Source organism: Neopsephotus bourkii, unplaced genomic scaffold (genome assembly GCF_033783945.1).
Source record: "Neopsephotus bourkii isolate Nb327-2 ecotype Australia unplaced genomic scaffold, CSIRO-AGI_Nbou_v1 NB_1106, whole genome shotgun sequence".
In the NCBI taxonomy this organism is placed as follows: domain Eukaryota; kingdom Metazoa; phylum Chordata; class Aves; order Psittaciformes; family Psittacidae; genus Neopsephotus; species Neopsephotus bourkii.
Genome location: NW_026901593.1, coordinates 15,621 through 33,480, shown reverse-complemented (window position 1 = coordinate 33,480; position 17,860 = coordinate 15,621). Strand labels below are relative to the sequence as shown.

General features: G+C 40.4%; 1 protein-coding gene across 1 annotated transcript in view; it reads right to left on the bottom strand.

Moving 5' to 3' along the window:
* The window catches only part of LOC133217111 (adhesion G-protein coupled receptor V1-like), a gene marked incomplete at its 5' end in the record, with an annotated part of 188,845 nt that overhangs the window by 157,090 nt on the left and 13,895 nt on the right, over positions 1–17,860 (bottom strand). The window contains 8 exons of the mRNA XM_061362253.1: positions 5,866–6,108; positions 8,638–8,809; positions 9,591–9,708; positions 11,775–12,619; positions 13,882–14,017; positions 14,349–14,520; positions 16,459–16,602; positions 17,315–17,788. Coding sequence (XP_061218237.1) covers positions 5,866–6,108; positions 8,638–8,809; positions 9,591–9,708; positions 11,775–12,619; positions 13,882–14,017; positions 14,349–14,520; positions 16,459–16,602; positions 17,315–17,788 — 2,304 coding nt within the window. The remainder of the gene's footprint in view (positions 1–5,865; positions 6,109–8,637; positions 8,810–9,590; positions 9,709–11,774; positions 12,620–13,881; positions 14,018–14,348; positions 14,521–16,458; positions 16,603–17,314; positions 17,789–17,860) is intronic.

Below are 17,860 nucleotides of genomic sequence, written 5' to 3'. Positions count from 1 at the left end.
TTCAAATGCATGATTTTTTAATTGTATCTATTCATTTAATAACTACAAGTAAATACTCATTCTTAAGTAAAGCCCTCCTACTGTAAAAAAATAGGATTTTTATTAGGGAAATACTACAATTTTGAAAACATTTAGCTTCAATTAGTAGAGTTTACTTATGGAATAAATCAGACATTTATGATTTCACAAGAGAACTTGGTAAACCAATGCAGTGTGTATCTGTTCAGCACATGATCACATCTTCTATGCCAGTTCCAGTGAGAAGTTCCTTTCATTTATCCCTTCCACTTTATAATTAAGAAACAGGAAAATAAGTGATAATAACAGAACAAGTGACAAGAACAATGTTTAATAAACCTTTGTTGGAATGATGTAAACATCTGTTTCCAGTAAGCCCTCATGCTTCCTGTCCGCTGTGACCTCTTATTTTACAGGTACCAATACTTTGGTACTTGGGCACTCACCCTTGAAACCTAAAACTGTCCAACTTTAGCCCAAACGCACACTGGACAGTAGCAATTTCTTCTCCACTTAAATTATAATGAACTATTAGCTGGAAACAATGTAAAAATTTGTTACTACATAATCTAACTAGAACACTGGCAAGCTACTGTGGAATAAATGCATGGAAACACCATGCAAACCTGTGTAGTGAAAATCGGTATGTAACAATATAACAATAGAATGCAAAACCTGATAAAATAAAGGGTGAGCACACTGGGTGCAATAATACTTTGCTATAAAAACCCTCCCCATAAATAATGCTTTTAGGCCTAATTGAATTCCTGAGGTGAGAATCTCAAGAGAGGACGCATTCAACACCAGAGCAGGGGGAAGCTCAGAGTCCAGGAGCCTCAACTCAGAGGAGCGAGAGCCACCGAGGGAGCCTCAAGTCTTCGACAGGACCTGCCCAGGAGCCGGCAGCTCAGCTGACACCAGCAGGGACTCACAGGGGGCGGAGCCAGGAGGAGCGGCACCAGCCCTGACTGGGTAGAAACCTGCCCCAGGGAGCGCCAGCGAGTGGAGTGGGTCTAGAGGGAGTTTGCATGGGCAGGTGAGCGGGATGGTGAGCATCCTTATGATCACACCTTATGATCACGGCCCAGTCTGGGAGCTCTGCTCTGGCTGCCCAGCTGGTGGCCAGCGTAGGCACCCAGACAGATTTGATGAGACGGGAGGCTGCAGTGTAGAGCTTGGAGTGTAGAGTGCCTGCACTGGTCTCGTGAGGGAAAGGTGCACAATGGGCAGGGCGGCACTCCGTGCTTCCTGGTGGAGGTCCTCCAGCTGCAGGATGCTGTCAATAGGCTGCAAGATGTCAGGGAACCTGAGAGGAAGCTGGACTGCTTGCTAACGGCCTAAACTGTGCAGGGGCCTCAGGTGTCCCCTGTAGTTCATGGACGAAAAAAGGAGGCCATTAACCCAGGAAGCTGGGAAACAGCAACAAAAAAAAAAAAAAAACAAGAAAAGGAGGAAGAGGACAATTAAAAGCAAAGGGCTTCCTCCTAAATCTGTTGTCCCCACCCAGAACCGCTTTGCTGTCCTGCAGGGGGCTGATGAGGAATCACTCACCATGAACAACCAAGTGGGACACTGCTAAAGATGATCACTACTGGTGCTGTCAGGAAAAAGCAGCAGGTCGTAGTAGTAGGGGACTACTTTGAAAGGAACAGAGGCACTCATCTGTCTGCCTGACCCAGTCTCAGGGGAGGTGTGTTGCCTACCAGGGGCTCGGATCAGGGATGTTGCAGAGAGTCTGTCTGCTCTAGTAAGTTCCACTGACTATTACCTACTTCTAGTGATACAAGTGGGTGCTAGTGATATTGATGGCAGTAGCCTGGAGAACAGTAAGAAGGAGTACAGAGCCTTGGGACAGGTGGTTAGGGGCTCTGGAGCTCAGATTGTCTTTTTGTCAATTTTCCGTGATAAAGGGGAGGACTCTAAAAAAGGCTAGGTGGATTGGCTAGGTTAATAAGTGGTTAGAAGGGTGGTGTCATAGTCAGGGTTTTGGGTATCTTGAAGATGGGACCCACGATAGTAGGCCAGGTCTACTGGAGGCTGGTGAAGCTGGTTGTGGTTTTGGTAGGAGGCTTGCCAGACTGGTCAAGGATGCTTTAAACTAGATGTGTTGGGGGAGGGGGGCATCATTCCATCCCAACACACCCAGTCAGTTGCCAGCACCTATAATAAATGCTTGGAGCAATGTAGAGATATTCCAGACACCCCAGCTAATGAGCTGGCTTCATTTGGAGCTCGGCTCAGATGCCTCTTTACAAACGCCCATAGCATGGGGAGCAAACAAGAGGAATTAGAGATGTGGCACGTCTATAGGGGTATGACATAATAGGCATTGCAGAAACATGGTGGGATGGCTCCTATGACTGGAGTGTTGAATGGAAGGTTACAGGCTTTTTAGAAAAGACAGGCCTGGCAGGCGGGAAGGGGGAGTTGCCCTTTTTGTTAGGGATAGGCTGGAGAGTATGGAGCTCTGTCTGGGGACAGGTGATCAGTTAATACAGAGTTTGTGGGTCAGGGTTAAAGGGAGAACAGCTATGGGGGACATTACTGTGGGGATCTGTTACAGACCGCCTGATCAAGAGGACTCTGTGGATGAAGCACTCTATAGACAGATAGGAACAGCCTCACGCTCACAGGCCCTTGTTCTCATGGGGGACTTCAACCACCCTGATATCTGTTGGAGCGACGGTACATCCCACCACAAGAAATCCAGGAGGATCTTTGATTGTGTGGAAGACAACTTTCTTCTGCAAGTAATAGAGGAGCCAACAAGGAGAGGTGCCATGCTTGACCTTGTGCTCACCAACAGGGAAGGGCTGGTTGGAAATGTGACACTCCAGGGCAGCCTTGGATGCAGCGATCATGAGATGGTTGAATTTGAGATCCTTAGGACAGTAAGAAGAGCGTGCAGCAAGCTCACTGCCCTGGACTTCAAGAGAGCAGACTTTGGCCTCTTCAGGAACCTGCTTAGTAAGGTTCCATGGGATATAGCCCTAGAGGGCAGGGGGGCCCAAGACTCTTGGTTGGTATTCAAGGATCACCTGCTACAAGCTCAGGAGTGTTGCATCCCAACTAGAAGGAAGTGCAGCAGGAGGGCCAGGAGACCTCCTTGGATGGATAAGGAGCTGCTGAGGAAAATTCAAAGGAAAAAAGAGGCTTATAAAAGGTGGAAGCAAGGACAGGCAGCCTGGGAAGAATACAGGGATGTTGTCTGGGAAGCTAGGGACCAGGTTAGGAAAGCTAAGGCCCAGTTAGAATTAAACTTGGCTAGGGATATTAAAGATAACAGGAAGGGATTCTATAGGTACACTGCAAATAAAATACAGACTAGGGACAACATGGTCCCTCTACAGAAGCTATCAGGAGAACTGGCTACCCTGGATTTGGAGAAGGCTGAGGTTCTTAGTGACCTCTTTGCCTTGGTCTTCACTGGCAAATGCTCTGGCCACACCACCTAAGTCTGGGAAGGCAGATGCAGGGACTGTGAGAATGAAGACCTTGGGCCCACTGTAGGAGAGGATCAGGTCTGAGACCATCTTAAGAACCTGAACATGCACAAGTCCATGGGACCTGATGAAATCCATCCGTGGGTCCTGAAGGAGCTGGCAAATGAAGTTGCTAAGCCACTGTCCATCATATTTGAAAAATCATGGCAGTCAGGTGAAGTTCCAGATGACTGGAAAAAGGGAAATATAACCCCCATTTTCAAGAAGGGGAAAATGGATGACCCGGGGAATTACAGACCAGTCAGTCTCACCTCTGTGCCTGGCAAAATCTTGGAGCAGATTCTCCTGGAAGGCATGCTAAGGCACATGAAAAACAAGGTGCTTGGTGACAGCCAGCATGGCTTCACTAAGGGGAAATCCTGCCTGACCAATTTGGTGGCCTTCTATGATGGGGCTACAGAACTGATGGACAGCCGTAAAGCAGTTGATGTCATCTATCTGGATTTGTGTAAAGCGTTCGACACTGTCCCACACAACATTCTTGTCTCTAAATTGGAGAGACATCAATTTGATAGATGGACCACTTGGTGGATAAGGAACTGGCTGGATGGCCACATGCAGAGTTGTGGTCAATGGCTCAATGTCTGGCTGGAGACCAGTAACGAGAGGCGTCCCTCAGGGATCAGTGTTGGGACCGGTCTTGTTCAATGTGTTTGTCGGTGATATGGACAGTGGGATTGAGTGTGCCCTCAGCAAGTTTGCTGATGACACCAAGCTGTGTGGTTCAGTTGATACACTGGATGGAAGGAATGCCATCCAGAGGGACCTTGACATGCTTTGTGAGGTGGGCTGATGCCAACCTCATGAAGTTTAACCATGACAAGTGCAAGGTCCTACACCTGGGTCGGAGCAATCCCAGGCACAGCTACAGGTTGGGCAGAGAAGAGATAAAGAGCAGCCCTGCGGAGAAGGACTTTGGGGGTGTTGGTCGATGCGGCACTCGCAGCTCAGAAAGCCAACCGTATCCTGGGCTGCATCAACAGGGGTGTGACCAGTAGGTCAAAGGAGGTGATCCTGCCCCTCTACTCTGCTCTGCTCTCATGAGACCTCACTTGAAGTATTGTGTGCAGTTCTGGTGTCCTCAACATAAAAAGGACATGGATCTGTTGGAACAAGTCCAGAGGAGGCCCACGAGGATGATCAGGGGACTGGAGCTCTTTCTGTATGAAGATAGGCTGGGAAGGTTGGGGCTGTTCAGCCTGGAGAAGAGAATGCTGCACAGAGACCTCATAGCAGCCTTCCAGTATCTGAAGGGGGCCTATAAGGATGCTATGGAGGGACTCTTCATTAGGGACTGTAGTGACAGCACAAGGGGTAATGGGTTAAAACTTAAACAGGGAAAGTTTAGACTGGATATAAGGAAGAAGTTCCTTTCTGTGAGGGTGGTGAGGGACTGGAATGGGTTGCCCAAGGAAGTTGTGAATGCTCCATCCCTGGCGGTATTCTGGGCCAGGCTGGACAGAGCCTTGGGTGACATGGTTTAGTGTGAGATGTCACTGCCCATGGCAAGGGGTTGGAACTTGATGATCTTAAGGTCCTTTCCAACTGTAACTATTCTATGATTCTATAAAATCCCACATAGATCAATCTAAGCACTATTCCAATATGATAGCAAATTTGGAGGAATCCCTCTTGCAGCCAGTGCCCAAGCCCTTGAGGCTGGGTTCACAGCTGTAAGGAAGTGGAAGGAATCATGTTTTTGCAGTTGTGTCATTTCAGCTAAAGGAGAATCTTCATCATTGGTCAGTAATTATGAGGTACTTGTTTAGAGTTTCAGCAGTTAGTAGCATCTGGTGATAGAGCTGTAAACATAACAGAATTGAATGGGGATGATAAAATTGACTCTACCACACTGTGTTTTCAATCTATCAGAAGAATAACTGTCATGTTTAGTACTTCAAGAACATGGGATAAAATTTGATGTAAGAGTCTTTTTTCTTAAGTGTGCTCTGTGTGTTTATAAATTTGTGACCAAACACAGACAGTGTGTTGGTACCTGAATCTTGCAGTCATACCCATCATGGTAAAAGTTAACTTCCGAGAAAGAAGCCTTAAAATAATTGGAGTCTTAGAAGAACCTTACGACAAAGAAATGTATTTAATTCCTGACTGACTGTGGCCTTCGAGACTCCTGGAAGGGTAGGCTCAACAAAATCTCTCTTGAGAATGCAGTGAGAACAAGATCTTTTTACTAATGGAAATCCAAAGAAGCTGGACCATCTAGGCCCAGCAAATGTTTGACTATTTCCTGAAAAAAGCTAATTCTAATAACATTTACTTTAGAGAGTGAATAATGATTTAATGATACAAATAGTAAGTTAAATAATAATAATAAAAGTCTTACCTGCATGCTGTAGCTAACCACTGTGGTTATTGATGTACCAGAATCTCTAAGTGCTTGCAGACTGATTAAAGTTGTCTTCCTATAAGCCACAGCAAAACGAGATCCCACAGCAAAATATACTAAACCATGAGGAGCATCACTTTCAAGAACTTTTACAAAAGCAAATCTGGAACTGCTGTTCAATGCGGCTCCTGTGCTCACAGCATACAGTTCAACAAAAAAATGTGTTTCAAATTCAGGAACCTGTGAGGTGTAATGATTTTCATATCATTATAAGACCTACTAACTATTTTCAGCTTCAGAAAATGTATATATTGTTTTTTATGCACAATGGATTACTTGTACTAACACCACAAGCCTACTTCCCGAAACATGCAGTAAGTACAATAAATATATATCCTAAAAATAATATTGCAATGGGCAACACTCTTCATGTACGATAATGAAATCTCAGGTTTTCACATGGGACTTACTGCAGTAAAGTAGCTATTTATATACTACATGTATTGTGTCTGTAAGTCAGGCATAACACGACAGTAAACTCTCAAATAGCTCCATATTCCAGTAGATGTACATCTTGTGAAGATTTTTGCTCTTTCATTTTCTTTCTGCATTACAAAAAGGCATGCACACACCTACACACCCATGGAAAAACCACACAATCTAAACGTGCAGTTTTGAAACTAACTACTTGACTGTATTCGAGTACTGAACTCAGGTAAAGTTCTGAAAACTTTATGATTTTACATACAGCCTTAGTGTGTAATATGTTTATGCGTGTTTTTTCAAGCCAACCTCAGGAGACTTGAATGTGTAATTGAATTTATTGAAAATCATAAAGCCTAGAACTATGATCTGATGGTCTGGAAAACAAGATATTGAATTCTAGTGTTCATAAGTAAAAGAACGAGCGTAGTCAATCCTGCATTCATAATGCATGCTGGCTGAAAATATGGTAGTAGTATTAAATTACAATATGACATTCTGCTTCATCCTTCATTTTGTACCCAAAATGCAAACATGTTTAGAAATAGACTTGTGATTACTAAGATTCCAGAAATCATTGAAAATATGTTATCTGCACCTATTACATGCCCACATGAAGCAGCAAACTTGCCAAAAATTTATTTCTTCACAAGACAATAGCATTAAAAAAAAAAATTATCACTGAAGATAATTTTTTTTCTTTTTTTTTTTAATACAGCTCTTTGTTTTAGCTCTGCGTTTTTTGAAATCTTTCTGTAATTCTAGGTAAGCAGGATTTAGCTCTTAGCTAATAAAGTCAGTACAGCTGACCAAGTAAAACCTTTCTAGGTATAAACTAGAATATACCATAAAACCATAAAATGTTTATTGAATATTTATGACTTCATAATTTTATAATGCATTTGCTACCGATTTATAAGCTATCTTATGATAGAACTAGAAGAAAAATTAGTAAATATTTGGTGTGTTAACTAGCATACATTTTTAATTGAGTTGTTAAGAAATTCTCTAAATGGAATTATCTTGACTAATTGATGACAGGAACAAATTTACTTGAATGCCACAGGGAACTTAAGCCTTCCATTAGCACCTATTAGAGTGGCACATGCTTGTGCTTCATGTGACACAACTGAACGTCTCTGCAGCTGCTGCACTGCTGTCATTAAATAATGATTTCACTCCCTTGGACTAAATGCTTCGAAATCCCAGTTTAGCCAGAGAGGCAGCTGATGTCTCATCATCTATATATTTTATTCATTAACTCTATAATGTAAAAATAACATCTGGAGATGATGAGGGAAAATGGCCCTCTTACTGGATTCGGACATGAATCCCTATTCTCTAGTTAGAAATCACTATTTCCCACAGCCTACATTTTGCTTTATTTTATATAATGCAGTCAGAATCTTGTCCTTTTCTATTCCCCAAACTTCAGTTTTGCCAATAGCCTGTGGCTGTTAAGATAATTTCTTGGAAAGTTTCAGTCTCTCCACTCTGAAAGAATGGCAAGCGTTAATCCTTCCTTTCTTAAGGGACTGTCCTAACCACTGGGTGTTCACACAAAAATATTTTTTTTCTTTCTCTTTTCAGTAAAAATGACTGAATAATGTGCTTTATGTTAATTCAATGATGTCTGCATTTCTGAGTGCCATCTGGGCCTCTCGAGACTCTTAGGCTTAGGCATACCCGCCTGACAAACGCCAAACAGCTTTAGTGGATGATGGCTGCCAAATTGAAATTTGCTGCTCAGAAGCTAGAAGTGCACAGTGACAGATTTTTATGCAGTTTTATGACTGAGTACAGTTTTCACAGATTACTGCGCTAGATTTAGGCATGTAAAATCATGCACAAGTTGCAATAAAAGTTTTTTTGCTGAATGAGATGTTATTACTTACAGGATGTGTTTTCCATAAGTCAACCTAAGAAGTACTTTCATAGATGAAAGATTTGCTGAGTAAAGGATGAGAGTCCAGTACCTGAATATGTAACTCACTGAAATAACTCCTTTTTTAACTCCTTTTTTCTTTTACTGTTCTATAAAACTCTTGAGATCTGCAGTTTACTCTTTGAACTAAATACCCATCTCCTTCCCAATTTTTTACCTGTCATAATAATGGGCGTACAAGCCTGTAAATAAACACATTTGCAGAAGAAAATGTGTTTGCAGACATCAGGTTACCATCTTCAGACTGCACACCAGCTCCTCTGGATCAGAGGAGATCTTCACCTTGATAAATTGCAGTTCAGCATCATAGTACTGTATAGAAATGAGCAATTATTACTTACATTATCAGGTTTTATTTCAATGGAGATGTTGCACATTGTTTGTCCTGCCATGCAGGTAGTGGCTCCCAGCACAGATACAAGCTCATTCTCCAAGTTCGTGCCATCCTTCAGAAGGACAACAGCTGATTTATTAAATGTCACACGCCAAAAGATCTTCACGTCTTCAAAAGCCCTATAAGTGGATCAAAAGAGTATACAGGTACTGAAGAAGGAAACTTAAACCACAGCAGTAACACACAAGTTATTTTATTATTCAGAACTTATCACTAGGGAACAAACTGCTTTAACATGAAAATGTCTCTTTTCAAATTCCTTCCTCTAAAATGTTTTAACTGCCAGAAAGGAGCAGAGGAAGAAAATATAGCAATTACAGGCATCCACACCCTTCTCAATTTTTGTTTCAGAAAAACTAAATTAGCTGAATAAAAGACACTGGTGCGACCATGTGCCTAGAAAGCCAGGAAGAATTTGTCTTTCCTATAAGCTTCAGGAACTTAGAGTATTTGAGCATATCTGTTTAAAAAACACAAATATGCAACATACATATGTTAATTAGGAAAAAACATAGGATCTGTGAGAGTGAAGACCTAAGTATAGTGCTGACTTTTAATTGCTCATTTTAGCATTCATACCTACTTCTATTACACAGGGAGATGAGAATCTGACTTACGTCTTTAGCAGTGCAAATACTTTATCATAAGCAAAGCCTTCACATTTGCTGTCTCATTGTGTAAATTGGAAAATATTTGGGGTTTTTTCCATTTTTGTTTTATACCAGTAAGTGACAGACCTAATCACATTCACAACTTAAACAGCCTATTTGCCAAATTCTGGGAAGTTATTAAAGGAGGTGAAAGGCAAGGATTTAATATAAAATCTTACCATAACCTCTTCCACTAACAGCAGCACATTACAAAGTGTGGAAGAGCACTTGAATCAGCTTTTGCCTGTACCTGTTTGGTTGCCTTGTGACAATGAGCAGCACCTCTCTGTTTTCTGAGTCTTCATCAAGTACAAGACCACTTTGTACCTCTGGCATGAATCCCAAAATGCCGTTCTGGAGATCACTTCCTATATAGGAAACAGACCATGAAGGTAATTAGCAAGAAAGTGGAGACTAAATTATTACTTTAATATGGATAACTGCAAAAAAAAAAAAACAACACAACAAAACAGGTATCAAAAGCATGCTGCAAAGTACCACTTGGGAGTGCCTCCAGCACTTTTTTTTAAATATTTGTATTCTTATTATTTTACATTTACATAAGCTATATTATGCTTAGGACAAGGGAGAATGGCATTAATGACAGAGAGTAGATTTACGTATCAGATCTTAGCAAGAATTTCTCCCCTGCAATGGTGGTGAAGTGCTGGCATGGGTTTCCCAGAGAAGCTGTAGCTGCCCCATCCCTGGCAGGTTGGACAGGGCTTGGAGCAACCTGATCTAGTAGAAGTCGGGGTTGGAACTGAATGAGCTTTAAGGTCTCTTCCAACCCAAACCAGGCTGTGATTCTATGATAACCCTTAAAACTTATTCTATCTGAACAAGAATGGGCCTCAGCATGCCCCTAGATGGACAGCATTGACATAGCAGGTTATGGGATAAAGATGGGCTTCCAAGGATATGACCTCAGCTTTCTTATTTATCCCATCCCTAATTTATTTTCCCAGATTGTTACATCAGCTTTTCTCCTGCATCTTTAATTCAGTGTGTGAAACTTCACTGTCCTCATGGGAATGTAAATAACTTCAGCAAAACAGCAGTAGAGATTAAAAAACCCCAGGGTTAATGAGAAGAAACTCATGTCTGCACAGTATTCCATTAAGTCTTGTTTGTAGAGGATTCCTCCTTACAAGCAGTGATGGCTTTACTCTGCAATTGAAAAGCCAATCTACATCTGACCCAATGGTTATTAAATGTCAATATATACACTGAAGATTAACAGAAACTGCATGTTTGCTTATATGGATGCACAAATATTCAGCCTGAGGTATCCTTATGCAATTAAATGCAGATACATGCTTTTGACCTTTGTGCTCAATGTAAGTTGTCTTCCAATCTTACTTTATATGCTCATTGTGCTCAGGGTGTAAATCTAGATGATGTTAATACATTTCTATGGGATTCAACGCAAGTTCAAATTCCAATCTGTGCCTATGCACATACTTCTTTGGTTAACTTTCACGTACAGGACACTGGTTACTTGCATGGTGAATTCTAGACGTGCTACACATGAAGAGAACTTGTTTTATACAGTCTGGTTTTGCACACAGTCTTGGTTGCTGCATACACTCACCCAACAGCACAGTTTTATCTTGGTTGTCAATACCTACCTTGTTTTGTTAGAACTACCTAAACGCACAAAACTTCAGTAAATGTTGGACCTTACATGTGACTTTCTTGATTAGCCTGAACTGTACCAATTTCCAACTTTTTTCTAAAACTTGAGCTATAATGTGGTTAAACTTGGTCTATATTCAGTTGATAAGTCTGACGGATATCTAAAAGATAAGTGAAGCTGGAGGTCGGACATCACTTTCTCTCAGTAGCATGCAGTGATTGAAAGAAAAATTCTCCGCTGTGTCTATGGTGTCCATTCCTACCCTCCATCCTCAGAGGACTACACTGCAGATATGAGCTGCATAGTATCAAAGAACAAAACCAGAAACTGCTTCTTATACTTCGTACAAACCCCATACAACATAAAAGTGAAAAGATCATGGAATCATTAGGGTTGGAAGGGACCTCTGGATATCTTCTAGTCCAACCTCAATGGCAAAGAAATGGCAAAGAAAACAAACAAACAAACAAACAAAAAAGAACTGGAAGGCTTACATCTATAAGAAAAACACTCAAGTTTAGCCTTTGCCTTCCTGAAGTAAAGCAGGACTAGAACAGAGATAAGCAGCATCTATAAATACATGTTGAGCTGCGTTGCTAAGGGATCCATGGTGGGCTTCGTACATTAGGTGTTTCCTCCCTCTGATCTGGAACTCAAGATATGGAAATAGAAAACCCTGCTGATCATCAAATAGAATCCCAATCTTTACATGAAGATTGGTATTAGAACATATAGTTATTTACTGTTATTTAACTCAGCTGTACTTACTACTTTTCTGGGGGAAGAAAATATTACCTGCAATAATCACTGTTGCAAAAGCAGCGAATCCATATTCATCCTTTCCTTCCACAATCTGAGCTCCACATTCAGGATCTGAGAGGAAAACATAAAACAATTCCTGTCCTTCAGGCTCATCATCATCAAAAATTTTAATGGACACATTGCTTTCTCTTTCTCCATCCAGCAAAGTCAAAGAGACTGACTGTTCTTCAAAATCTTCTCCTTCCATTGCCCAGGTGAAGTTTGATTTCCAAGCATTTCCAAAAGGATATGAATCTATTCCACTCTGTGCACTAACTCCCCCAAATGTTTTAACAGTTACTTCAATATCACCAGTAAACCCCTTGGTCCTTCTGATATGAAGTACCACTGTGTTGGGGCTACTGTTGTTTGCATCTTCTTCAACGTAAGTAAACTCTGGCCCCAAGCTTAGTATTCCATTAAGAATATCATTAGCCAGGATATTAATTGTTGCAACACTGAAAGCTGGATTCAAACGTGAACTCCAGGCAGGATTCACAGGTGGAACATCCAAAATTTCCACAGCAGTCAAATTTACAAAAAAAAATTCCTCCATTTCAGAGACAGTGTCATCTATTACTGATACTTCTATCACAGCAGTTTTCTGAAAGTGTAAAAACATAAGCTCTCCATTGTAGATGGGTATAAAGTCCTCTAGTGGTTTGGCACTTCCTGGAACGGTCTGATATGTCAATTTAGTGAGATTACTTTGAAAACCAAACAGTCTTTGGACTTGTAGTGCGACTGTCTGAACGTCTTCTTCAACTGAAATAGATCTTGAGTTAGGAGCAAACTGGAATATCCCCATTGGCTCAATTTCAGCTATAGTAAATCCAGATCTGAAACAGAAAAGATACCAAAGTTGAGAAAGGAAATGCAAAGTTTGAAAAGTAAAACACCCAAGCAGAATCATTTCCAGTGAACAGTCAGTGATGGCTGTAACAAACGTGTAACAGTAGAGGGAAGCAACAGCAAAAATGACAAGCAAAATCCAAAGAGGTTTTATTTTTGCCGTGATTGGATTGAACATTTGTCCACATGCTTGATACATCCTGAGTGAGCATAGGATACAGAATAAAGCATAAATAAAATAAGGTCTTCCTGAGACAATGGAGAGGCAAAGGAAAGTATGATGTCTTTCTACTGGGGACACAATGCAGAGAGACATAATACATACAGCCACTCTGAGTAATACCAGTTTTAACCACTGAACAAGCTTCCTGTACCAAGGGAAAACTGTTGAGCAGACAGATGCTAGCAGATCTTCAGCTTTAGCTAGGAAGCTAGAGAAGGAAGGGAAGTTATTTTAAGACTTACAGTGGGGCTTTGAAATACTAACTGCCCCCCCATATGATTCAGCAATTTTTACCAGGTCTGAGCCCTATTATCAGTATCAATTTAAGCTCTACTTTGTTCATATTAAACATATTTCCTTCTTAACAAAACAAGCACAGAGACTAAAGACCCTCTGCTAAACCCTGAGTCTTACACTTGTCTATAGAACTCACCCATTACTCAGTGGTAGCAACTACCAAATGGCTTTGCAATTACAGTGAGTAATTTTCGTTAACAAACTAGACTCCTTCAACCACTTCAAAACAAAGCCTTCAAAATAATGGTCAGCTTTACCTCCTGTGCTAGGTTTTTAAGAATAAAAGGGATGTTTATATAAATAAGGTATTTTCAGAGCATTTCTTCTTTCATTTTATTTATTTTATATAATGTTTATTATCTAAGACCTTCTAAAAATGGATTTTTAGGGACACTAATGAAGACTGTTAAGAGTTGCTCTTATTCTTCAGTTTACTGGCTAAAACTGTTGATCTTGGTTCTTAAATGTTTCCATAATCCTAGGCACATTCTAGGCACCTTCAATCCTAGTGATATGGAATAGACTGGAATTGGAGAAAAGCCTCTGTTCTGATTAGATCAGATCTGCAGCACTGACACTATTTCAACCTGAGAGAAGACATACAAATTTATCAAAGAAGGCACAACTTCCTACCAACCTATAATTTAATAGGGATTTGTATGAGGTGTATGCCTGTACACAGGTTGCAATTCTTACAGCATCTGTTCAACGCAAAAGTAATATCCTTACCTGAGGCAAGCCCCACCAGACACATTGGTGTGCACTGCTGTTAAAGTGATGGCAAATGATTCATGTTTATTTATATTTGGTATAGCTTGAAATGAAATTACTTTACTTTGCTCACCAAAGGAAAATAGGACAGTACCTGAAGGAAAAGAGTGAGAGAGCTCAAGTCAAAATCACTAAATAGAAATTGTCTTTAGGCAGGTATTTGAGTCATAATTCCACTCTATTTAGGAAGAAATCCACATGGATAAAGCTGTCCATCAGGGGCACAGCATCCAAGGTATGCCTCGATAAAGATTAGTTCCTTTTTTGCTCGTAAACATCCCTCACAAATAAAAATTAGACCACAAAATTTCATTCTAGTAACTTTTCATTAATAGAGGAGGCATGTAGAGGTACGAATAACTAAAAGGTGAAATCATCACTTACACAACTTTCATAGCTGTTTCCGCCCTTGAACAAGTACTTACCAAATGGAGGAGTAATATTGCCTGGCTGAGCAAAGTCAGTGATTAGGTCTGGTGGGTATCCTGAAATCCAAGTAACTGTTACAGAGCCATAAACTCCTTTTCTGGTTATGACAGCCTGGCCTGTCCCTGCTACAATATCTCCAAGTCGTAAAATCACAGATTCAAATCCAACCTGTGGAAACACAGTAGGTTTTGTTAAAGGAGATGAAATAAAAATGAGCAATAACATAAGTGAAAGCATACTATATCTTGCAAAATAGGTATTTTAAACAATAATTATGCATGCATATAGATGTATGTATATAGATGTATTTATATGTGTGTATATGCATACATGTACGTGTGTATATACATATATATGTGTGTGTGTGTATATGTATACACACATGCTTCCTTTGCAACTATTCAACAATGCTTCTAAATCTTACATTTCTGAGAATTACATCTCATGGAAAAGGAACCAGTACGACTTACATGTCAGCACTGAAAACACTGGATATAGCATTCTCTGTCTGTTGTTTAAAAGAAAAACAAACCACCTGCCCTTAATGCTCCCAGGCAATAGCTGTAGCACTGTATAGAAATACAAACGTAGATCTAAAATAAATTATTAATTGTGTATCCAGTAAAAACCAAGTTGTTGTCACACAACATTGTTCACAAAATTATTCTTACTAGTGTGATCTACTTCTTTCTTTGAGCAGCAAATGGGCCTTAAAGGATAATTTGTACATTCTAAAAGCAATGATAAATGTATGTATGGTAGTAAACAATGTTTACAGAAGAACTATGTAAGTTCAATTACAAATTAAAAGACAGAACAATGCTTCAAGACAATTAAAAGCATTAAAAATCATTTTTTAGAACAATAAGAGTTGTTCACTAGGAGAGAAAAACTCAGCATGCTGTGGCCTTTGACATACGAAATGGGAACTGTAGCATAGAGAACAGGCAAATTCTCTTTTCTCACTCTCATGCAAAGCAGACAAATGTTTTTGATACTCAGGGATTAGCCAAATATATTGTCAACTGCCTTAAACCCAGCCTGACTGTCCTGGGTTCAGCAGTAGCAGTCAATTTTTCTCCTTGGTAGCTGGTGCAGCGTTCCTCCAAGAAACAGGGAAGGAAAGGGGGGGGGGGGGTGTGTGGGGGGTGTGTGAACAAGCTGTATGTCTGGGTTTAAACCACAACAGTTCTTTCTTTCCTTCCCCCTCCCTGCCCTTCCCCGTTCCTGGAGGGATGGGGTGGAGAATCAAAATAATGCAACTCCCACGGGTTGAGACAAGAACAGACCAGCAACCAGTGTACAATGCAAATCACCACCACTACCACCACCAACAACAATGACAAGAGAAAGTAACAAGGGAAGAGAATATGATACCACCCGCCGAAAAACGAGTCCCACCCAGAAGACCCCGTGTCCCTGGGTAACTCCCAGTTACCCCCCCAGGCATGACGTGCTGTGGTATGGAATACTTCTTTGGCTAGCTTGGGTCAGGTGTCCTGTTTCTGCTTCCTCTCAGCTTCCCCTCCTCCCTGGCAGAGCATGATGAACACAAAGTCCTTGGTCAGGGTAAACGTTAACTGAGCAACAACTGAAAACATTGGTGTTATCATCACTGTTCCCAGGCTGAAAGTCAAACCACAACACTGCACCAGCTACCAAGAAGGAGAAAAATTGACTGCTACTGCTAAACCCAGGACAATGACCTACATCTTATTTTGCACATATTACTGCATACATGTTGTTACCTACTTAGAGGCTGCTGTACTTAAAGGAATAATATTGTCCAGAATGAGTCCTTTTCTTTTAAGCCTGAGAACTTCCATTTCACATAAACAAAAATATAAACTAACCATAGTATTTACACTATTTTCATTTTATAGATGAAGAGACATTTTCAAACTATATTAACACATTTCTGTAAAAATTTGTTTCAAAGAAAAGAAAATATACAAGTAATAACTGGAAAATTCTTGTCAGTCATTAAATTGGTTGCAAAACTGAAAACTTTGAGAAGCCAGTTGAGTCCTCATAGCATCTATCTTTTGCAATGGAGCATACATTCCTTGTGCCATAGAAGCGTTACACTGCAGCCAGTCTACTGACCTGTGAATTGGCAGCTTCCTCAGGAACAAGCAGAATAGTTGACTTTGCTTTTCCTAATATTTTAGGCACCTCCTTGGCACTTCCCCTAACCAGGCTTACATCAGTCAGTTCCAGAGTAAAATTCAAGCCCAGTAGAATAAATGCCTTTTGAGAGAGAGAATTTAAGCAAAATGGTAGAAATTTAATTTCACTAAAAAACATCATATCCACCAGTTCAATGAATTATCAGAACAACCTGCAGGTTTTATTCCACTAGCATAAAAAAGCAGTGTTTTCAAGGCAAGTGTTTTGTTGATTATGTGTCTTAAAAGAAACACAGCTAAAACATCGATTCTGTGAACGTGATTTGCCAGCATTTTTTTGAATGTGAGTTTGTAGACCAGCTACTGCCATTTTAATAAACTGTGTCTAACACAGTAGCCTCAGCTTTATTTAATACTTAGGATTATAAAGACATAAAATGGTTGGAAAAGGAAGTAAGACACTAATATTAATAACAACAGCCAACCAAGGAACACAGAGAACTGCAGGTAAATTTACCTGCTGCTTCTTTACTCAGCGTTGACAGATCACTATTTACAATCCAAAAGGGAAACTTGAGGAAATAGCTGCATACATATAATAATAAAATATTGAACTGATAGTAACAGAGCAATGATGGAAGGAAAGACTGAATATATGAACAGCTGCATAGCAGTGACTTTACAGTTATTATCTGAAAATGTATTTGAACACAGTCCTAATCCATAATAGTGGATACCATTGAGAGTTTAGTATCTTTTCCCGCTACGTTGGTATTGTGATAGACACAAGTGGAAACAACAGATATCATAGGAGCTAAAAGGATAATACCAACCTGGTTACTTATTGGCACTCTTTTCACTCCAAAGCTGGCACCATCTTTTACTGTGAGGTATCCCTCCTCATTCTCAGGTTCAATTAGCACTTCTTCATGATGAGATATGATATGGTATTCAACTATCACTTCTCCAAATGTTCCAGCATGCCGAGTTACATTGATCTGAACATACCGATCCAGGTTTCTCTCTACGAATACTGACTGATGATCAGAGTACAGGGCAAACACTCCATGAGGATCATCATTTGCAAACACATTGATCTTCGAAATTCTTTTCTCTTGATCTAAATCTGCTCCACCTTCTACTGAAATCAGCTGCACCACATAGTTTTCATCCAGTTCTGGAACATCATCAGGTAACAGGTAGATAATTATCTCAGCTGTACTCTGCTGGTCAGCAATGACAACAGAGCCCTCTGTTGTAAGGAAGTCACCTGTGATGTCAGATTCACTATGTATTTCCCAGTAAACCTGAAATGAGTGTAGAAAATGTAAAAAATGAAAGCAAAATTACACATAGAGTCAGAAACTTTCATATTTAGG